Raw genomic sequence first — 24,096 nt, 5'->3', positions numbered from 1 at the left:
CGGACTAACAGAAAATAACACAAACTAATATAAGGAGAGCAGGAGCAACAAAGATCATCACTGAAAACAAGCAGAAAATACAAAAGTAACGACACAATCAATATATACTTTTAATAATAACCAATTTAAAACCCCTAAAATAAAAATACCTGTGTGTTGTGAGCCCCACACAACACACGTGGCCCCCTAACAAAGAAACAGACAATTAAAACGAGCATCCACGCAAATAAAAAACAGTATAAACCCGATTCTTTAAAAACTCCCTCACAATCTCTGCCAACGCTCACACACCGTGAGCATTCATTTTAACCTGTTCAGACGTGGGGCTGTTTCGCCACCACACGGTACAACCCGTTACACAAAGCTTTAACTTCCTGGTTGCTGTCTTGAGATGTGGTTTCAATATTTTCCTCAAAACGTTCCCTCTTCCAGCCCCTCATAGAGCAAAACACCACCACAACACGATGCTTCTACCCCCTTACTTTACACTTAGGATGGTATTCTCATGCTTGCTAGCTTCCCTCCTGTTACCTCAAATGTCACAATGGACAAAATACTTTCATTTTAGCTTCATTAGACTGTACAATGTCTCCAAAAACCTGAACTTTAGGAACAATGGCTTCTTCCGCTCTGAGTGGCCTTTCAGCCCGTGTTGTTACAGGACTGATTACACGGTGGATAACGACGCTCCAGCTTCTGCCAGGATCTTCATAAGGTCCCTGGCTTTGGTTCTGAGGTTGGTGCACACATTTTGAGCCAAAACAAATTCCTCTCTGAGACAAAAAACCTGACCTGTCTCCTTCCCCAGCTGAATGATATCTTGACATCCATGTGTTGTTTGTGAATTTCATTCTGTTTGCCTAATGAGGAATATCTGGAAAGGACACATTTCAGATTTTCTTTTTTATGGAAAGTATAAGAAAGCAAAAACCTTTTGTCTCCATATATGAGACATAAAATATTGAATAAGCCATTTAAACTGGATCTTCTCAGAGCGAACAGGCAGGCAACAGTCCTTCTCTCCTCAGTACTTCAGTCTTTTTCCAGGTGGTTTAGCATACGCATGGTTGTTTGAGCTGTTGTTATGGGGTTTGGAGTTTAGGATCTCCTCTACGTAGGAAACTGTGTTTATCCTGCTCCAAAATGTAAGGTTTGGCCAGCTTTGCTTCGCCGCTCAGTGACCGAGGCGGGGGCCGCTGCGTCCTCCTCAAGCGTTTAACACAGCCTTACAGCAGACCCCAGGTCACTTCAGCAGCAGCGGAGCATAAGAGGCTGGGATATAGTGGCTCGTTTATTAGCGCAGATAAAACCTCCACTGTTCTGAACAGAGCTGTCATCGCAGCCTGTCAGCACTTCTCCACTTGTCCCCCACAGAACACACACAAGTTCTCACACTCCTCAGTATCAACCTCTATTTTTTTTCCTTCCTCGTTTGTATTATTTTCCTACTTCCTCCATCTACCCCAGCTTGAATTTGGTCCCCCCCCTCTCCACCAACACATTCCCCATTTTCTGTCCTCTTTTCTTCCCTGTTTGTGTCACCTTCTCTGTACTGTCTGAGCGCAGTGCTTAGGCGTGTATGTGTGCGTTCGCCGGTGAAATCCTTCCCTATTGGGTCCAGGGGCCTCTCGGAACGGAGATCTGGGTGTAGGCGATCTCGAGGAGGATAGAGGTTTTAGGTCCATGCCCATTTACTGAACATATCAGGCCATTTTGTCCCAAAGAAAGCTCAGGCGTCTCGCAGCCTGTGGTCAAATTACTCAGGATGGGAGATCAAGGGTCAAAGCCAATGAGCCATCAGATACAGAGGGGGCTGTGTTCTGGCTGAGCAGCTGCTCCACGTTTCTCTGTGTAAAACATCCGCCTCTTGGTGTTGTCTCGATGTCGTGACATTCCAGCAATGACCTAAACGGTATGTGATGAAGCCCCCCCCCCATCTCTGCAGTTATGAAACCGTATTTAGTTTGAGGGTTTTGACAAAGAACCGCATTCATCTTTCCCCATCCACACAGATTTTGAACACATACCGGAGTAATCTCCAGCCCGGTCTACAATGGCTTATTTGGCAAACAGAAAGAAGCAAACGGGACCAGAAGCAGCGATTTTTAATCTGCGGATCGACATCATCACAGCGTGCATTATGAGATTGAGCAGCGGGAGACTGCACGGAGCAATCATCATTACTGCCCAGATATCCCCCCCCCCTCTCCCTACAGAGAATTCAAAAAGAAGTCAAGCACGCTCGATGAGTTGTCCTCATGAGCGCGTGCAAACGGCTTTTCATGCACCTCGCCGTTTGCATGAAAGCCGAATCAAAGAAATCAAAGAAGCCTGAAACCTAATGTAAGTGGTGGGTGTAGTGCTGTCAAAAGTATTTTTCTCTGTTCTTTTTATTTTTTTGTTTTGTTTTTGTAATACCTAATTGTTTCAGATCATTAATATTACATAAAGGTAACCAGAATAAAAATAACAATCTGTTCTCAATTAATGTCTTTTTAGGTGTGAAGGTGTGAAGAGGTAAATGACCTTAAACCTAATGACTGACTGTGTGACCTTTCAACTACCAGTCATTATTACATAATTGGCAATAATTCAATTCAATTAAATTTTATTTATATAGCGCCAATTCATGAAACATGTCATCTCGAGGCACTTTACAAAGTCAAATTCAATCTTATTATACAGATTGGTCAAAAATGTCCTATATAAGGGAACCAGTTGATTGCTTCAAAGTCCCGACAAGCAGCATTCACTCCTGGAGAACTGTAGAGCCACAGAGAGAGTCGTCTGCATTGTCCATGGCTTTGCAGCAATCCCTCATACTGAGCAAGCATGAAGCGACAGACAAAATAAGTCTTTTACTTCGTTATGAAAGAGTTTTCTCCTCCTCTTATTTGCCGAATTGGTTTATTTCAGCCACATTGGAGGATTTTCAAGCATTAATGGCCTTTTTACGGTCATGCCACTGGAGCTTAATCAGCTCTAAGTCCAGACTTTGACTAGGCCACTCGTTCAGAGGAGGATCTGCTGCTTTGCTCAAGTGTTTCTTCAGCTTAGTGTCTTGAAGTGATAATTGGATATTCTTCTTTAGGGTTTTCTGGTAGAGAGCAGGGTTGCTGGTTCCATTAAATGCAGCAAGTCATTCAGGCCTACGGAGCAGCAAAGCATCCCCAGACCCTGACACCACCACCGCCATGTCTGATCGTCAATGTGACTTTCTTTTTCTGAAATCCTGTGTTAGTTTAAGGTCAGATGTAAAATGAATAACACCTTCTAAAAAGCTCCAAATTTGTATTTTCAGTCCACAGAATATTTTTCCAAAAAGTCTTGGGGATCATCTTTATTTTTTTCAGTAAACGTAAGTTGGACCTTCATGTTGGTTGTTTGTTTTTGTTTGTTTGATTGTTTGGTCAGCAGTGGCTTTGTCCTTGAAACTCTGATAGATGCCATTTTTTGCCCAGTCTCTCTTTCTTATAATTGATTCATGATGCAAGTGAGGCCTTCAGAGCTTTTGACATTCCTCAGGGTTCTCACAAGCTATGGTTGGACATTCTCCATCGTGATCTTTTTGTTGGTAGGGAGCAGAACTCATGGTGTCCATTAATCACTCCAAGTCGCCCAGGTTCCGAAGAAGCAAGGTATCCTCAAGCCCTCACGGCACCGCCATGTCCGACTGTCAGCATAATGTTCTTGCTTTAAAAAATTCTGTGGGTTTTATGCTAGATGTGAAAGAATACCTTTCAAAAAGTGTTTTTTCAGTCTACTGTATTTTTTTTTAAACTAAAGGTCTGGGGGATCATTGGGATGTTCAGCAAACATTAAATAGGTCTTTGTTTTCTTTTTGCTCAGCTGGAATTTTGACCTCTGGACTCTCCCATGGATGTCGTTTTGTTAATTAATGAACCCCGAGCCAAGTGAGGTCTCCTGAGCTTAGACTGAGCTTTTCATCTGGCTGTTATTAGGACTGGGTGTGACAAGTCAAACTGAGCCAAAACATGCTGTTATTCACTGTAAGTTTATGATTCAATAAAGAAGGATTATTTCTTTATTTTCAGTTAAGATGGCTTTATTTACTTAATAGGTGAACTCATCATTCAAAAACTTGTTTTGTACATACTCAGGTTATGTTTTTCTGATATTGACGTTCATTTGATGATCCAGAACATTTATGTGAAAACAGAGGAAATCTGAAAGATGTGTGTTGTAGGTGGGTGGACAGGGCGATTTGGGAAATGTTCTGCATCAATGCAGTTTCAACCAATTTAAAAAGAATTGAAAAGTCAAGCATTGATAAAATCTCTGTAACGGCGTTGTGCTTTAATTTGTTTCAATGCTTTGATGTCTTGCTTGTATCTCCTGGTTTTAGTTTTATCTGTAGCTACCAAATTTTCAAAGATTTTCCACTGAACTTCCTGCATCTGCAGTGTTTTTGTTTACTTTTTATAAACCCTATTTATATTCTTAATTTGCTATTTCCTGCCTACTTAGGCCAGTGGTTGGATTGTTTCTTTAACCATGGACTACTTGATTTCCGTGGGCTTATGAGATGCATTCACTGTTTTTCTCTGTCTAGATGTGCAGAGATACCAATAGCACAGACTTGATTTAACGAAACAGACGAAGAATGAAGCCTCCCCCTGCAGTGCTCTGCAACATGACATTGAGTATGATGGCAGAATATCTATTAAGTCAGTAGAGATGTTAAGATGCTGCTCCATTTCACTGTGAATTCCTTTAATTAACTGAACGGAGGTATCGAAGGCATTCCTTTTGAAGATTAAAATCAGTGCTGCAGCGATCCAAAGATGTCTTTGATATTTCCAGCCTTTTGATGAAAGAAATGCAAACTAGTTGCGCTTTTCTAACCGACTGAAACTCAGAGGATGCAGCAATGAATGGTTTTCATTTTATTGTGACCAGCTGCTTAATGATGCAAGAGACGCAGGACTAGCTTGATCCGCATCCTTCTTCAAGCACTTCTGCCTTTTCTTGAGATATCTGTTAGCATTTTTTCCCCCCGGTGATGATTTAGTCTACATCAAGCATTCTCTCTGATTTGAAATTAAGATAATCATGAAGTTTATCTATATATACTGCTTTCGGTAGAACATGTATTATGCTCTAGATTAAAATCAGGAAGGTAAACCAGACCCAAGATGATCTGAAACATTAAAAGATTAAAGAAGCTAAGCAACTATGTAAACACAAAAGATGAAAAGCAATAGTTGAAAACCATAAGAACGATTCAATGAATCTTGGAATCACTGCAGATGTAAGAGAACCAAACATGGAATGTAGTTAAATTCGCTTGGTATGTGTTAATCTTAAAGTTACACAAAACATCACTAAATCAACATTAATGTTTCCCATTAATGCTGTATTAATGCTTGTGGGACCATCAGACGATGGCGGAGCGAAACAAAAACAAGCATTATGTTTAAAACAAGCCGTAGTTATGTTTAACTAGGGTATTAGCGAGTTACTAGAGAAGCTAATAGCAGCTAATGCTAGTGGACGTTCAGCTACACCTTAAAATACTTTTAAGATATATTTTGTTGTAATGAGCAGACCGGAAAAAACAAACATTAATGTCCCATCAGTGTTGAAAACTCTTTTGTAAATAAAGGTTGCCATAACCGTCATTCACCCCCAAAACACATCACCACAGCATAGTTTCAACATTGCTAGCGGGAGCTTAGCCTGTAAGTTCTAGGTCTTTTTACCTCGGTCAAACCTTAAAAACAAAACAGTAAAAACACTTTAAAAGTAAAACGTTTAACTTTCCCTGCCCATTTCTCTGCTAAACCTCTGCCGGCTAGCTCAGGGGGGGGGAAGCCCTCGTTTAAGGAACCGGCACTGGATGAGCTTTACACAGGCTCAGGTGGGCTGTGCTCAGCCTGTTGAGCATGGGAATCTCTACATGGCCTTCCTAGTGCCGCTATGGTTTATGCTGTGGAGGCTGCAGTGTATTTAGGCACGGTCCAACCGCGAAAAACTGCTTTATGCAGTCTCGGCTCAGCTCTCCTGCAAAATCTAGTTCTGTTTTGAGCTTAAACATATTGGTGGGTCACCGAACTCCATTCGGGCCCAGTGGCTCAGTCGCGCCAGGGCAGACCACTCCATGGTCCACGAAAAAGAGAGAGATGAAGGGGAGACATGGGCGTAGGTTTGATTTCAACTTTGGTAGGGACACTACTGGTCTCAAGTTTCATTGGTTTGATGTCATTGGTCCTACGCAGTATGCATGCCCCTATTTTTTTTATACTTGACATGAGCATCAGGGGACATTTCGTTTAAAGAGAAAAGCAGTATTTTTTGCTACATTAATACAAATTTTATAAGCACTATATATATTGTATATAAATAAAAAGCTGCTCCTTAATTTGTAATTAAAATAAATTAGACATCACCTGAAGCACTGAAGGGCCAGCTGCTTCACATCCAAGCTGCCCTGCATCATTATTACTGGATATCTGTGTTTCCTATAATCATATAATGTTACTATTATACAAGTGTGTTTTTAGTATTAAAGGATTAAATGTAACACAACCTTTTATATCATCCTATGATACTTACTGTCTGAGTGTTAAAATAGCTCCTTATGTCTCTTTTCATTTTTGGTGGCATCATCTACAATCACAACACTAAGCATGAGCCTAAGTTTATTCAAATATAAAATCGCTTTTAACAATTATTAAAAGAAAATATAACACTATCTTATCCGTAATGTAATAAGCTCCAAAATAAACAGCCAGATTCAAGCATTTTTACCGGACACTAATATTTGTACTAATTTACTTATGGACTGTGTGGAAATCTATGTAAAATCAAACCAATGTGTTCCTCTGTTTGTACTTTATCCTATTTCCAAAAGTAGAAATAATTAAATAGCACTATTATTATGTTGAACCCTAATTATGCTTTCTAAACAAAAAATAGCAATGTTTAGGCACCATCTCGTATTGTTATACTCTATAAAACTAATAACACCTGCTATTTATATCTGAACCGCCTTAAAGGGATTTTTTTGAAAGCTTACATTCTTTGCTTGTCGATTTTTCCAGCAGTCTTCAGAACTCCTGCCTGACACTGAATATTTTTGTTGATAAAATTATTAGTATTATACTTCAGAATTAAATATTATTTTAAGATGCTAACATTGGTTACTTACATTTCTTAAGTTCCACAAATGAAAACTACTCTCTCCTGCTTCTTCTATCGCGTGTTATAGCGTGGATAATATATATTTTTTTAATCGTTGTAGTAACCGCAGTATTCTAGTGTGAATTAAATTTAAATTTCGCGCTGCAAGCATGCACGCACATGCACGCACTAGAAAACAACCAACCAGGGAGAGAGAAGGCGGGACTTAAGGCAAAACAACCAATGAGAGTGGAGTTAAACAGCACACAGCACAGTTACGTGCGCTGCTAAGTTAAAGCGACAGGAAAGACCGACTGGACACGCACGCAGGCTGGCAGACGGAGCTGCAGCAGCAGCCGCCGCAAAGCAGCGGAGCTGCGAGAGGAAAATAAGCGACTGCTGTAACAACGATGTATTGTAAATTATAAACATGTTATTCACATCGAATTATTGGTAGGGACATGTCCCTATGGTCCCTATACAAACCTACGCCCATGAGGGGAGAGCCTGGGTTCATAGCAGATGAATCTAAGGAAATTAAATATTTTGCTGATCATCATTAGATATGCTCACCTCTATGAAAGTGTTTATTTGTTTAGCCATGACTTTAAAGAATGTATTCTTCTGTTCAAAATATATATTCTGTTTGTTTATTGGACTTTTTTTGTCTTTTAGTCTCTTATTTTCCACATTTGACAAGTCTGGAGCATACATGTGTTTTATAACACAATGCTAACACAGAAAGTCATCAGTGGTGACCTTGAAGAAGGAACTGTGAGATGTTAGACTGGAAACATCGCTTTTATGTTACTACATTTAGCTTCTCAGGAGTTTTAAGCTTTAAGAAGTAACTATCCCTCTATGCTGTTCTGAAAAATACCATGCATTTTTTTACTTTTTTTTTTTTTTTTTTTTGCACTACTTTGTTACCCAGCAGATGTTATGTTTTACCGCAATACTGCTGTTAAAGTAATTAAAAATGACCATAAGGGAGTAACTGTTGTTGTATGATGTCAGTCTGGAAATGTCATGTTTCCTTTTATGTTCATTTTGTTTGTTTATAGGCGTGTTTAAGCCATGCCAAGAAAGAAAGTCACAGCGTGACCTTAAATACACAAATGTTTTTGTTTCGTTTTTCTCTGGGAGTTTCATGCTCCTTTGCTGTTTTTGTTTTTGTTGCTTGATGGGTTTTTATCTCCACATTTGGCCAGTACATTTATTAACCTCGTGTGTTAGCGAGCTGCAAAAATGAACCACTATCAGCTGTATCACTATCAGCATACCTGAAAACCTTCAAGAGGTTTTCAGGTATGCAGCTCACAGCAGCAGCACAAAAACAAACAGAGAGAGTAAGAGAGGAGAGGCACCGGCCATTCTTAGATCACGTCAGGAAACGGTTAACATTCATTTCTAGGAATGTAAAGTCCGTGATTCAGCGGAGAAGAAATATTGCACACAAGTGGAAAACATTCTGGATTACATGCCAACGGCACAAGGAGTGGTCCTCCCAACAGAGTTCATCCCAGGGTCAGAACTTGTAACTTCATATCAAACGCAAAAACACAAAAACTTAAAATTAGACTCTGCAGGCCTTGGTTTTAAATCTGAATGTTAAAGTTCATTCAGAAAAAAACGCAAAACAGGCATGCACTGTAAGTGAGAGTGGCCAAGAAAAGGCCTCTTTTCTAATAAAACAGCCAAGTTTTTTGTTCACGTTGAATGGTCTACCACTGGATAGATATATGGTCATATATTTGTTGAAATTATTTGGGGAGGGTAGTTGACTCTTCATGTCCACAAACAGAGTTAGTTAAAAGTGAAACACAGTCATCAGATAAAAATCACGTAATTTCCCTTCATTGTTGTCCTTTAAGTGCATGTGCAGGTTTTTCCATAACCAAACAGGCACACACTTGGACCACTGACATCTTCCTCGTAATCACTGTATCGTTTATTTTAGGGTTGGTTGCTGGCTTGATCTGTTTTGTTACTACTCTAAAACTACAGTATTATAAAGCTGTGATGATAATTTCTTGTTTTAACTTTGACAAGAACAACTTTAGGTTCCTTTAAAAGCAACATTTTTTAATCAATTCTTATGTAACCAACATGAAACAACTAGGAAGAGGGGTGTTTTATCCTGTTTTCCAGTGAATCAAACTAATCAATGAAGGGTGTCTGGGGCTAAAAGGCCTTTAGATGGTGATCAACTGATTAGAGGGTAGCAATTCTAGGAGGAAAAGTTTAATTATCTTGCACTGAAAGAGAAATGTATTACATTGTCGCTTGCTCAGCTGTTTTTGTTGTATACTAATCCTATATAGAATATTGAATGATGCATGAAATATATTTCAAGGTCAAATTGTAGCCAGCTTTAATCAGGAATCAATCGATCAATATGGTTCTGTGTAAAGGAGACTTTGATACAGTTCTCCCATAATAAACAGTGGTATGTTTTGACGAGGGCGTGAAGCATGTTGGTTTGTCTGATCGATGAACATAACATCAGAGCTGAGTCACTGAATTTAGCTGATTTGCAGTTTATCATTGAGTTGGTTTTGATAAACTCTGTCAACAGGGCAGTCAGAGGACAGATCCTGGCTGCCTGTCTGGGGTTTCCTTCACTCTTATCCTCCCATTCTTTTCAGGCAAGATGTTCTAATGGCATTTCATAAATTGTCATTGGCAAAAATGTTGATCTGCTGACATTTAGAATCAGCTATCTTGACGAAGCCTTCGCAGTCATTGAAGCTACCAATCAAGTCAAGGATTTTGTTTATTTATGAGGCTGAAAATAGGGAATGTTAGGCGCTCACTCGTTATGAAAATGTCCCCTAGCAAGACAATAAAGCATTGTTTTCTATTCCTGTAACCGACTGAGAACCTGTACAGCAGGGGGTGCCTAACCTCTCACCTACTGACTGCAGGGAATACTGGAACCTGTCCGCCCTCGCAACCTTTCAAGAATTTAGAGGGGGATTCAAAACTCCAGTGCTACACAGAAACGCTGATTAAAAATACAACAAAGAATAAATATAAAAAAATAGAACAAAATAATTTAAATTGTCTGCTATTACTTGTGAATTATTTAATACTGTTATATTAAAAATAGACTTTACTAAAATGAATGGAGCATAAAACAGTCTGGAAGCAGCATGCAAATATGTTTTTCAGTGTCTTGTGCATGTTTTTATTATGGAACAGCTCAGAATAATCAGAGTTCAGCAGCTTTGTGTGTGGGGGAAAATTGGTCACTGCAAGTCTAAAAAATATAGGACCACGTGAAGTTGAATAAGAACACTTTGGAGGTTGCATTAAACAAAGCTTTAATTGTGTGCGTTCATCTAAATATTTTTTTATAAACTGATGATAGCTTCAATATTTTCCAGTAATGTTCTATCCTTACGATGAGATCTGTTTTTCGAAGTCCACCTGACACTTGAGTCTTGGAGGAAAAACACTCCCACAACATGATGGTGCCACCGCCGTACTTCACAACTGAATTGGAGTTCTCAAGCTCGCCAGTTTTCCTTTTTCCTCTAAATGTAACACACTAATTGCACAAATTGTGCCAAAACATATTTATCTCTGACTGGGACACAGACCCCTTCTTCTTCCTTGAACATATAAGTGTGGCACCTTCAGGATTCTTGAAACGACTCCCCAAGGAGGAACCTGACATGTGGAGGTCTTGCTGTCTTGCCTGATTTTATGTCGATGTTTTCACTGTGTCACAAAATGAAGTAATGTGTCTTGCACTTTAAAATACTGAGTTAAATAATCCATTTAACTCAGAAACGTAAATAGCCATGAGATCATCATTGTGGCTTTACGAAAATTTTTAAATGCTTATTTATCATAGTCTACGTTCTGTTTACCACTGGATTTTAAGGATTTATTAAAGAAAATGTATATCTCTGTCATTATTCTGTAATTTGGGAAATATATGAAAGAATATATAATTCGACAGGAAGTGGAAAAGTTTAGTCTGATGGCTCTGATTTAATGTCCCACAAAGAAGGGGGACGCTGTCTTTTTAGAGCAGCGTGCGTAAATGTGTGGTTTAAACGGATGTAGTATCGCCAGATCGACGCTGGGTGGCAGCAGCGTGCGCCGACGTCCCTCTGACACAACAAACATGGCGGCTCCCGCTAGCTTGGCCGGTGGGTTCATTTCCGTTTCCAGAAAACTCGCCACTTTTCTGTTCAATTCAGTTTTTTTGGCTCAGGCGGCGACAGCGGTCCGCAACATGGACTCGGAGAGACCAACCAAGGTTTGGCCGCGGTGCTCATCCCGCTTTAGCTTGGGTTTTCTGTTGTTTCGTAACATTTACGGCTTGTGAAACAAAAGGAAAGCGTGCTTTTGTTTACAATAAGCTGTCGAGATGAACCCCCTTGCAGTTTGGCTTCACCGTGTTGCGCAGTTTACAATTTACCAGCCAGGTTCACTTGACACACGTAGAGCTGCAGTAGCCGCAGGGGGATTAATCTTTGCATTTCTGCCCCACAGCTGGAGTTTGCAGTGCAGATGACATGTGAGAGCTGCGCGCAGAAAGTCAGAGCAGCTTTGGAGGGGAAACCAGGTGAGGAAGCTCAGGCTGTCAGATGAGCTGTCGGGGGTATGGTTCTGCGTTTGCTTTTAGCCTTTGCTGTTTCTGACTCTTTGATTTTATGACTTTAATACCCTCTAATGTTTTGTTTTTTTTTTTTTTTTTTTTTTTTTTGGTGTGTGTCAGCTTTTTATTTCAGCAGTTGCGGAACACTGTTGTGTTTTATATTAAAACTCTGAGCAAGAGACAGTCTTAATTGCTTGTGATGCGAGTATTTATTAAAAGAAAAATAAGAACTAAAAAAGTTCTGTTTCCAAACTATGGATTTGACGTAAGAACAAAAAAAAAATTTGATGCTAAAATTATTTAGGCGGGCTTTAAAACAAAATAAGATCACTGCAGAACTATAAAGCTGATATTATGAGAAACTGTATGCTCCTTTATGAGCCCAAATCCCCCCCCTAAAAAGTGGTTAATTCTGTTGTTTTAGTGGTTAAGAGTAAATTTTGGTTAATTGACTTCTTATGGTTCTTTTTATTGAGGCAAAAGTTAATGTTTGTTTCTGTATAATTAACATTCCCCATTAAAAACAGGGACCTTTAAGCAAAAATACATTGCGCCTGCTTAATTTTTCAGATGAAGCCTTATAGTTAAAATGTTAAATTAAGATGTAAATTCTTTCCAATATTGGGGGGAAAAAAACTGTTACATTGGGGCAACCGTGACTCAATGGGAAGAGAAGTAGTAAATTATAGAGCTATATCGAACACCCTCGTTCTAATGTTCATCTGTAAAAGATACTTTTCCCATGTATATTAGCAGTATTGGATATGCCATTAATAGTAAAATATCCTGGGGTGTAATATAGGCGATTTAATAAAGGCATGTATAAATAATTGTAAGTTTACTGTTTTCTGATCTAGTTTTTTACGTGTTTGCAGGAGTAAAGTCAGTCAGCGTTGATGTCAGCAAAGAGGAGGTCCTGGTGGAGGCTGCTCTCACCAGCGCAGAAGTGCAGTCTCTCATCGAGAGCACAGGACGCAGAGCCGTGCTGAAGGGGATTGGGGGATCAGAGCAAGGTGAGGACCACACAGGAGAAGAAAACAATAGATAGTCCCCACAAGACCGAAGCGGAAGTAAGTGACTCCGGAGATTCACCACGTTGATAGTATACCTGTAAACCGCGTTATGTGACGAGGCTTTTATTTATTTGTGTTAGTTTTCATTTATTTTACGTGAGCTGTGGCTTTGTCAAGTGCTGGAGGGCATTACAGAGAGACATTAAAGGATGTCTCCTTAAAAAGGCGGGAAGCAAAGACAGCTGTTATTGGTATAGAGTCATACCAGGTGGACACATGCAAAATGTCTGAGTTGATTTTGCTCCCAGCAGTCCACTATTTAGACATTGTGAATTATTTATTCCACAAAATGAGTGCCCACACTATGGAGAAACTACGGTCCTTGAAGTCTTTGGACACTTTCAACTAGGGCTGGGTATATCGATTCAAATTTCAAGAATCGATTTGATTGTGATTCTCAAAATTTAGAATTAATTCTTTTCGATCCGAGGTCAAATTTGATGGCTGGAATTGAAAACATTTTTAAACTTTTGACTGAATTTCATGACTGTGTAGTTGGGCAACATATTGATACTAGTATTATATTAACGTTAAACAGCAAATCTATAAACTAATGGTAGCTAATGGTTAACCTGACTCCGCCAGATAGATTTGCTTCGCATATCCATCTGGAAACCTTCCGTTGAAGTAATTTTGGGAAGGGGCGAAAATACTGGTTAGCTGATTGGCCTATGTTGGTGATAGACGGGCCAAATAAACCAATCAGATCAACGAAGCATATGACGTACTCGTCAACATCGAAACACAACCACAAGCCAAGCTACTCTTGCTGCTGCAGGTAAAGGCTCTTTAGCTCAGCAAAGAAATACTCTGTAATTCCGATAAAACTTGCTCGATAGCCACGCTAGCGCTAGTTTCATCGGCTGAAGCTGCCATGTTGTTTAGACTGAACTGTCGATCTTCTCGTTGCGTCACACCTCAACCCGCCTCAAAGCCAACACTGATTGGACGTTCGTTTGGTGAACGGCTCCAATGTTTTTTTAACGGAAAGTAGCCAGACTGATCTGCGAGTGAAACCTTGAAAGCTCGCGAGATCAGGATGGTCTCACGAGGCTAGCTAATGGTGGCTGTAAGGACCAAACCCTCCCCCTGAATGTTGAGACAGTTGCTTTCACAAGCATCCTGTGGGGCAGAAAACACAAACAGATCCAGGGTAGATGACAGAGGATGGTAGAGATATCTAAAGCTGCTGTTTCTATTCAATTCAATTCAAAAACACTTTATTAAACCAAAAGGGACGCCAAATTCAGACACTAACCTGGTGCATTATTAAAAATAGGGTGTTAAAAATTCACCTCCTGGACTGGAGTGTGAAGGCTCCCACATACTCTGTACTGTGCGCATACTGGGAGCCGGGCGCACTCTCCGCAGACGTTTTACCCTTCATAGTCAAGTGTACTGTTGCCTTCATTCCTACAATTCCCACACTTTTTGCCAGCGGGACGAAGCGGCGGAACGGATGGTAAAATGTTTGATTAGCTAGTTGAGCACATGGAGCCGTTTCTTTTCCAGCAGGATCCCACGGCACATCTGTCTCTGCAGAAACTTCTCTTTGCAGTTTTATCGCCTTTGTTTTTATACGCTTGAACGCAACAACTTACAGTCATCGTGGTTCTTTTATATCCTATTAATGAAGTAGAAAGCTCCTTCCGGATTAATCGTACTGTCACAATGGTGGGAGGGCACACCATGTAGGAAGTTTGAAGTCATGTGGGGACTATCTACTTTGTTGTAAAAACAAAAACTGCCAGAAATGTCTGCAGAGGAGCTCTCCATATGATTTGATTTCACTTAAGCACCAGAAAGTCAATCCCTAGTTAACAGTTATTGTCAACTTTTTATTATTCCAACAATAATTGTGAACCCAAAAGTGGCGGTACTGTGAATCGTCTGACAGTGATGCAGGGCTGTGGGGTTTTTAATTGAGCTGTGTCGGCTGTGTTTAAAAGGTAGGGAAATAAATAAATTATTATAGTATAAACATCGGCTATCTGCTGTAACAGAAATATTAACAACAGAAATCAATATCAGCCCAAGCTTTCACATTGGTGCATCCCATAGTCCATACCCTACCTCACATCATCTTCACATCATCAAGTCCCTTTACAGTCTTCACTAAAGCAAATATTCTGCCCTCGTCTTCTTTACAGGTTTGCATACATTTCTTTGTGTACAGCTTTCTAAGGTTGAGGCAGCATTTCAGTCAGGTTGAGTCCGGATTAGACGGCTTCATAAGCCTCCTTCCCGAAGCAATAAAAGACTTGGTGTAGTGATAAGGTCGGGACTTTGAGCCCACAGCAACTCTTACGCTTTTTCTTTTTTTTTTTTTTCTTGGGTGTGTTGCGTGACCAAGTTTCAGGTGTTGGACAAAAGTCTCACGTTTGGCAGATATCAGGCAGCCATTAGAAAAAAACTTAAGCTTGTACGTTCAGTAGGCTTTCAATGAAACTTTGAATTTAATTGGAGACATTAGTAAATGTATCTGCTGGGACACATTCTGAATTTATGATGCTTTTATTTATGACCTACTGACTTGTTGACAAGCTGACATGACGTCTGCAGACTCTGTGGGATTTCTGTGGCAAGCATGGCTTCAAATTAATGCAGTCTGAATTGTAATAAATTCATCTTCCACAGGGAGTGTCTTTCTGACATTTTTATTTATTTATTTTTTCAAATAAAAAAAAAAAACTGAAATGATTATGCCAGATGAGGGCAATTTACATTTCTCTCCCCTGGCCCGTAGAGACTTTGTAAAGATCCATCTTTTTGACACAATCCTGTTTGATCTATCCAGCAGTTTTTAACTTGACTTTTTAGGTAAATGGGACCACGGACAGAAATGCTCGTTAATGCCATAATTATGTAGGTAGGTGGTTAATAGTCATGCCGCAATTATAGCAGGCTGTAATCTGTGACACATCTGTTAAAAAAGGAATTGTTGTTGATGTTAAAACTTATTTTAAATGCTGATAGCAGTTTTATTTTTGTTACTTTTTCTTCCATTAATGGTACACTTAGGTAAAAAAAAAAAGACCTGAATCTTAATTTGCATCATCTATTATTGTACTGCTAAGAAGTTTGATGACAAAAAAAAAAAGATGCAACATTTTGGACCTCCCTTTTCTAAAGTCCTGAAAAATAGGACTTGCTTTCCCACTGGAATTCTTAATCGATATAAAAATGCAATCTTTTTGAACCAAGGTGACCCCTTTAAAAAAAAGTCATAGTTGATGTGAATCTATAATTGTTGGGCAATGTCAGCACATCAGTTATGACAACTCCTCGGGCGGTGTGTGTGTGTGTGTGTGTGTGTGTGTGTGTGTGTTTAACAGATCTGGGTGCAGCCGTGGCCATGCTAGCTGGAGCTGGATCGATTCAGGGCGTGGTGCGTTTCTTGCAGCTGTCTGAAGAACACTGCCTGATCGACGGGACCATCGATGGGTTGGAGCCGGGGCCCCACGGCCTGCATGTCCACACCCTGGGGGACCTCACACAGGACTGCCTCAGGTGAGACAGCTGATTCATTAGTGCTCCGTCAAGCGACACCACCCTGCTGATTGGTGGCTCAACTAGAGCGATCTCTAAAGATGGCTGACGGGACTTTATCACGGAGCGAACCCAGGTAGGTAACTCGAGGAATAAAAGACGATGAAGGTGGATCTTTGTTTTTGTTTTTATGTGAGAACTATATTAACAAGCGCCACTCTCCTGAACAAAGCTGGAAAGATGAAATATAAACTGGCTGGTGAATCATTTCCTTTATATTATGATCAAAAAAGGCAAATTTGCTCAGTTTTGGATGGCGGCACAGCTTTACAGCTTCTTCTCTTAATTGCATCATGAACATTGAGGAGTGAGCCTGAAGGCTGAGATTCACGGCTCTTCGCCAAGTTAAGCTTTCAGTTGTGCAACATTGTGGGGCATCGTTTGACCTGCTTTCTGTGGCATAATGCACCAATTTTTCCGGCACCAATCTCAAGGGAGGAAAGGGTTTTATAGTTGATGCCAAACAAATCTGGCTGTAAAAGTGAACAAATGGGAATAAGCCAAATTTCCCAGAAGGAGGCAAATTCATAGAAGAAAATCAAAATTTGAGTCTTCAAATAATAAGTCGATTTCTCACGTTGCCTAAAAGGAGACAACGTCCAGAGAAGGAATTATTTATTTAATCTAGCTTAGAAAGTTGTTTTACCTCATGTTCTTGCATACAGTGACACATTTGTTGCTGGAACCGGTGTCTCCAGACCGTTCTCTGGTCCGTGACGTGACGTCCTGCACAGAGGGATTGTGTTTTTGCCGCAGCGCTGCTCGTTTCAGTTTGTCCCAGATCATTTGCTGATGAAGAGCTGCTAAATCTCAGCTATTCATTGGCAGATGTTGTATACCGGGGAATTAAATAAAAAGATTTGTGACAAGCCTCCACAGGGGGGGGGTTTTGTGCATATAAACCTTTTTTATTTTCCTCATCCGATTAAATTGAATTTGTCCTTACTCTGCAGCTGCGGCGAGCACTACAACCCATTTGGAAAACAACACGGAGGTCCGGGGGACACTGAAAGGGTACAGTCAATTCGTCAGCTTCTCTTTTTTTTTTTTTTTCCCAGACTTCCTAAACTGCCTCATTGTGTAATCGCTATGTTTTTTTTCTAATTGGATTCGGTGATGAGCTTCATGTTCACCTGGGGCAGAGCAGCTTGAAATGACGATGTGAAACATTGATAGAAGAACATTTCAAATCTTAACTGGATCCTTCCAGGAATGCTGTATGAGATTTAGATAACTCAGCAAAATGAGACGTATTCTGGATTTACTCCTCCCCCACATAAATATTTCTGATTATCAAATATATTTTCATATCAGACAAAGCTAGCCTGGGTAAATACAAGATGCAGTTTTTAAATGATGGTTTCATTTATTAAAGGATAAATGCTATCTAAAACACCTTGGCCCTATGTAAAAGTAACTACCGTCCCTTGATAAATCACAAAATAACTCATTAAGGTTTTTGGTTTCACAAGCCACACACTGGCCTAAAGTCTGAACATGTCTAAATACATGAAGTAGGTTAAAAGGTCACAAAAAGCAACACATCCTGCTCTAATCTAAAAAATAAATAAATAATAAGTCATCAACAGATGACAAAGCCATTGACATCTATTGACCTGGAAAGGGATAAAATGTGTAAGGGTGTGGGAGTCCAGAGAACCTCCGCGAGCCATAATCCATAAATGGAGACAGTTTAGGACTGTAGTGGCCAATCTATCAAAACTATTTCCAGAGCACATCAAGAGGTCACAAATAGACATCTAAAGTACTGCTTAACACACCTCAGGTGAGGTCAGAGGTCACAATTCAACAATAATGAGCAAAAACAGAATCTAAGGGGGGGTACAATGTTAAAAATCACTGCTGACCAAAAATTACACAAAGGCCAATCTTACATTTCCCAAGATGCCTTTTAATGACCCCCATGACCTTTGATAAAATATTCTGTGGACTGGACTGATGAGGCAAGGGTAAAGGTCTTTGATAGGTTTGGTTGTGTCCGTTACTTTTGGCATAAAACAGTATTTCAGAAAAAGTATCCAATAAATGCTTATTTTTTCAGCCAGCGTGTTTTATTTTTAATTTTTTTTTACAGCATGTCGGTGATTTGGGGAACATAGTGGCTGGACCAGATGGCCGTGCTTCATTCAGATTAGAGGACAGTCATCTTAAGGTACCACAGGAACAAACACTGACATATTTGGCAATGGCAGCACATAGAGCTCATCGACCTACCGTTGTCCTGCAGGTTTGGGACGTGATTGGTCGATCGCTGGTTGTGGATTCGGGGGAAGACGACCTGGGTCAAGGCGGTCACCCTCTCTCCAAGCTGACTGGAAACTCTGGTGACGGGTCCGTACCTCCAATGCACCGACGTCAACACTTGACATTCAAAGTCATTTTAGGAATGGATTCATTTAAATGTTTGAAACGGTGGCCAGTACAGCAGAACGATCTTGATCTGTTTGTTAAATCATTTTGTGTTTAAAATGGAGGGTTCTCAAAATAATCAATATCTCAATGTAATCGATACAAAAAAAATGCAAAGACACTCGTTTGCATCAAAATTAATGTGAACTGAACCAATACCAGTTTGAGTTTTTGCACTTCTTCCATCCACACCACTGGAATTACAGACATTTAGCCCCTCCCTGCAGCTGCTCATCTCATCAAGCATCTGCTGCTGGAAGGTTAGACTCTGCTAACATGTCGAGTACAGCCAGAAAAACACGTCCAACCCTCTTCGTCGACAAGACAAACCCAAAAGCTTTGTTCAGAGAAACCTGCTTTTAGGAGGCAGAGGTACAAGAAAAGAAACAATTGCTCAATGCTGTCGCAAATTAGGCTAACGCTACAAGCTAATGCTACAATACCAATGTTTGAGAACTTGCAAACCGGTCAGGAAAGCTCCTGTATCTGCAACAGGGAAGTGGTATAATTCCTGGATGACATAAGCTAATGCTATCTGTTTAAACATTAGCTTCACAAGATACAGACACTCCCAGGACGATGTTCTGTCAGTCTGAGCTCCCCGTCCAGATGCGTTTTCCAGTTGCGCAATACTGCTCCACGCAACTCTCCCTTCTGCTTTTAGTACGAATCAATGCAGGAAAATGTTAATTGGCCTGACGGCTCAGTCTGCTACAAAATAGAGAAGTAACGAAACAGACAAGTGTGCCTCCATTGCTGGCCCGTTGAGTTGTAAAAAGGCTAATGTGGCTAATAACAAACAAGTTATGGTGGAGCCAGACTGACGCTGACAATTAGAGCAGAGTGAGGTAGGAACCTGTAGAGACCTACCCTGCTGCAGTGGTTGATCACTAAAGAAAATATGATGCAAAATGGCCAGGAAGGTAGAAATTGCACCGGACTACTGCTAAAAACATTAGCATGAACCACATCCTTTATATATGTTGTAAAAAGTATGTTTTTGATGCACCAGATCCATGTTTGTTTTGAACCCTAATTTATTTTAGTATAGAATGATCTATTATGTGTTCCTGAGTAAACTTTACTTTTATCATGGCAAACTGAAGCACACTAAAGATACGCAATTATAATAAGATAAAATATTTACGTGACTGAATTAAAGGTATACATTTCCATAAAGGATATTGTCACTTATACTATCTTGTCTACAAGAAAGTGACACTTTAATTATAGATTTCCCTAAGTGAGGGTTGAACGTCTTCTACTTATTGGTTTTGCCCTAATGATAAAAGAAGCTGAAGTTTGTCATATTGTAAATCATCCTATTTGTTGCTCTTAACCAGAAATAACCCTGCATTTCAAAAAATGTTGTAGCATCATCCAAAATGGAATTGGGTATTAATATTGGTATCGAGTTTAAAATTTTTATGTTGTGACGCTAGCAACGTAAGAAAATCAGAACTCACAAGTTGCCATAATTTTTTAGATGTTTTGTCCAAAACTTGCCTAGAAACAATATTAACCTAATTCTTTGCTTAGAGACTCTTTGGTTCAGGAAACTTTTGTTTTAAGTCTAATGGGCATTGTTTTACTTAAAGGTGTTGGCATCTTCATTAGTAATTTACCAAAAAGTTCCACCAGCTTGCAGTGACAAAACTTAGAGGTATCTGCTGCTAAGACCTGGCAGATGTGGTTATTATTGGTCATTTAACAAGCAGCGAGCAATTCACTGTTATTGTATGGCAAAAAATAAAACGATTAAACAAAATCACTATTTGTTTATCTGGAAGATGTTGCTGAAATAGTTTCTCGTACATACTAGCAGTGCTGGATAGAAAAGCATAATATTGTGATTGTTGCTTTGAATATTGTGAAATATTGCAATGGTGATATAGATTATAATTAACCCACATTTTCCTCATCTGAGATACGTCTGAAAAATAACCTACTGGAATACATAAAAGTATAATTATAACGCAACATAGACCATCTTGATATAAACGATATAGTCTCATCTTATGTCTCTTGTTTAAAATCTCGATGTATTGTCCGGCCATGCTTGTGGCGGTAGCTCTTGTGAATGAGTCTCATAATAAGGAATTGTCTTCATTGTGCCTACAATTGTCTACAATTGTGCATACTGCATTGATTTCTCACAACGTTCTGTAAATCGGCTGCTGTCTTTCCTCTATTTAACTTGAACATTGCATTTTATATGCATTTTTATTGGAATACTCCGTATTATTTAATAATTGCACAGTATTTTTCCCCCTCTAAGTTCATTCTCTTCTGCTTTACAACTTAACTTTAAACTAGCTTTTTTTATTCATATTGCTTTGTCTAGTGTGTAACTCTGGTGTACCCTGTCAACCTGTTTTTGCCCCCGTCACGCCCAAAAATTTCCCCATTGTTGGACTTTAAAGGTATTTCTATTCTGTTTGAAGAGGAAGATGGAGCAAGCATAAACCAAACAAACTAAGGACATCTAAAACCAATGCTGACAGAGATGAGTTTAGATTTTTAGATTTTCTGATGTTAAGAACAGACTCTTAATTTTAGATTATAATTCAGTATTAGGAGTGCCGCATGGATTTCTATTTATTTGTGCAAAACACACACATTTCTCTGGTCTTTTCTATATTTTCCTCCTGTTTTTCTTTTAAGTTATGGCGCGGCATCAGTGATTTCTGTGTCTTTTGCAGGCTGGCCTGTGGGATCATTGCCAGATCAGCGGGCCTTTTCCAGAATCCCAAAAAGATTTGTGCCTGCGACGGGGTCACGCTGTGGGAGGAGAGAGACCGGCCGATCGCCGGGAAAGGCCGCAGCAAGACAAACCCAGAGACACCCGCCGCACACCTCTGACTCTCACAGGGACGCGCCGACTGGTGTTTGGAAGCAGAAATCGCCCTGCAGAGACACAGGGTGGAAATTTTGTGGACAGTGGGTCAGAGAGACGAAAGTAGACGGAGAGCACTTAGGTCTCCAAACAGCCAGAGAAAGGACTTTATAACAATCTTGACATTTTTGTGATAAAATCGATTCTATTGCACAGACCGTACCGTCCTCTGAATATTTCAAATGCACCAACGCAAGTGGGTGGTTATTGTTGTACTTTATGGTGCGTTCTACAATATCTCTTGGAAAATTCAATTTGGCATGTTTGTAAAAGTTGGATTAGAAAAACCACTGAAAGCTAAGTTGGAAAACCCTTTACTGCAGACACCCTGCAGCTCACAGCCATAACCCGTTTCCAGCATCAGGGAAATGTTTGTCCTTTATATTATGTTTACTCAGAAAGATTTGTCGGAGGGTTTTGCTGAAGAGACATAAATCTGGAACATTGACTAGCATTTGGAGCGAGCCCATTTTGTGGCACGAGAGATTAAAGTCGGCTGGAGGAAGACCCGAATCCAACCAGAGCGAAAGGGCAAAAGGGGCTAATTGAGAGAGAGAGGCCTTAAGGGAATGTGTTCTCAGCTGGGTTTTTTTTTTTTTTTTTTTTTTGCATTCAGTGTGAAGTTTCCCTACTGCTGCACTGCCAGCCTCAGGAGCATAACACTGAGGTGAACCGAGTTCACATTCCCACTTCGCTTGTGACATTGTGATAAATGAATGTATTATGATAACCAAACTACACCCTGCTTACTGTCAGTGTATATTTCTTCTTGATTAAAAGATCGATATCAGGACGTAATGCTGTGTGTGTGTGTGTGTGTGTGTGTGTGTGTGTGTGTGTGTGTGTGAAGCAAATTTGACATTGATTTTTCCAAATTGAGCATTTGTCTTGTTCTGCTGATGGCTGAGTGGGCTTGTTGAATGCCCTCCAAAATGTAAAATCGTTGTCTTTTTCCATTTGTGTCTGAGCGGCGGGGCCGCGCGAATGTATTCACACCCCGTCGCTTTTCCACATTTTTCCGCAAACGTCAATGTATTTTTATGTCTAATGACAAAAGAGCTTTAAGACTATATTGCATACGGACACAATGAACTTGGCTGGAATATTTTTATGGGATTTTGGTGCAGTATTGTGAAGTGGAAGGAAAAGCATATGTGGTTGTCAAAGTGTTCAAATAAAAATCTGAAAGGTGTGAGATGAGGTTTTATTCAGATATGCCTGAACCACCAATGCACATCCAACACTCTGCAAAACAGCTCAAGCGCAGTCAGATTAGACTGTTTGTAAGCATTGATTTTCAAAAGAATCTCTTTAATAAAGCCCGTTAGAATGGCCTAGTCAAAGTCTAATACTAAATACAATAAACCATTGTGTTGGAGCTCTGCCTGTGACGTCACAGTTGCCATGTTTGAAGGTGAACATAAGTTTTTCTTTCAGAGTTGTCCCGTATTTGGATCCTTGCGTCTTACCATCTTCCCAGTCCCAGTGATGTTTTTTTGTTTGGATTTTTTCTATCACACAGCGTTTTGCATGAAGGCCAAAGTTTTCTATTTTAATCTCTGCTTTCTTCCACATGCCTCCTACTTATCTTGTGGCAAACTGAACTTCTTGTGGCTTTCTCCTCGCTGCGCTTCCATAAAGGCAAGGCCAAATTATTTATAAAGCAACTTTTCAGCAACAAGACGATTCAAAGTGCTGTACATGAACGAAAACAAAAGACTGAGGCAAGGAAAGCATCACAGAGACAGAAGGAAATGCAGTTACATTGCATTGGAATAGTAGCAGCAGGTCAGACGCAGTATAAGACAAGTTGGACTACAAACTTCAACATTAACATTTAAATGCAACTCTAGGTTTTTAACCTTGATTTAAAGTAACTCAGGGTTTCAGCACTTCCAGTGGAGAATAGGAACTAAATGCTGCTTCTCCATGTTTGCTTCTGGTTCTGTAGAGTAGGCTGGAGGGTTGATACACTGATAACAAGTCTGTGATGTATTTAGGTGCTAAGCCATTTAGGGATTTATAGACTAACAGAAGTATTTTAAAGTCTATTCTCTGAGATACAGGGAGCCAGTGTAAGGACTTTAGAACTGGGGTTATGTGCTCTACTTTCTTAGTCTTAGTGAGGACGCGGGCAGCAGCATTCTGGATCAGCTGCAGCTGTCTGACCCACTTTTTAGGCAGGCCTGTGAAAACACCATTGCAGTAATCAATTCTACTAAATATAAACGCATGGATTAGTTTTTCCAGATCCTGCTGAGACATTAGTCCTTTAATCCTAGAAAAGTTCTTCAGGTGATAGAAAGCTGACTTTGTAATTGTATTTGGATGCTTTTCAAGTTCCAGGTCTGAGTCCATCACTGCACCCACATTTCAGGCCTGATCAGTGG

At 40.0% G+C, this 24,096-nt stretch overlaps 1 protein-coding gene across 1 annotated transcript; it reads left to right on the top strand.

The window, feature by feature from the left end:
- Window positions 1-11,281: 11,281 nt before the first annotated feature.
- LOC105933637 (copper chaperone for superoxide dismutase) lies at window positions 11,282-22,898 on the top strand. The gene is made up of 8 exons (XM_012873254.3): window positions 11,282-11,416; window positions 11,653-11,725; window positions 12,634-12,771; window positions 16,167-16,341; window positions 17,334-17,394; window positions 18,476-18,553; window positions 18,629-18,732; window positions 21,513-22,898. The coding sequence occupies exons 1-8, from the start codon at window positions 11,282-11,284 to the stop codon at window positions 21,670-21,672; spliced, it is 924 nt and encodes a 307-aa protein (XP_012728708.2). The 3' UTR covers window positions 21,673-22,898.
- Window positions 22,899-24,096: the final 1,198 nt, after the last annotated feature.

Source organism: Fundulus heteroclitus, chromosome 14 (genome assembly GCF_011125445.2).
Source record: "Fundulus heteroclitus isolate FHET01 chromosome 14, MU-UCD_Fhet_4.1, whole genome shotgun sequence".
Classification (NCBI taxonomy): Eukaryota; Metazoa; Chordata; class Actinopteri; order Cyprinodontiformes; family Fundulidae; genus Fundulus; species Fundulus heteroclitus.
Note: the sequence above shows the minus strand (reverse complement) of the source record. Positions and strands in the feature narration are given on the sequence as shown.

Coding starts and splice junctions, on each gene's coding strand:
- LOC105933637 (XM_012873254.3), top strand. CDS start 11,282: ATGGCGGCTCCCGCTAGCTTGGCCGGTGGGTTCATTTCCGTTTCCAGA. Junction 17,395..18,475: donor GTCCGGGGGACACTGAAAGG/GTACAGTCAATT, acceptor TTTTTTTTACAG/CATGTCGGTGATTTGGGGAA. Junction 18,733..21,512: donor ACTGGAAACTCTGGTGACGG/GTCCGTACCTCC, acceptor TGTCTTTTGCAG/GCTGGCCTGTGGGATCATTG.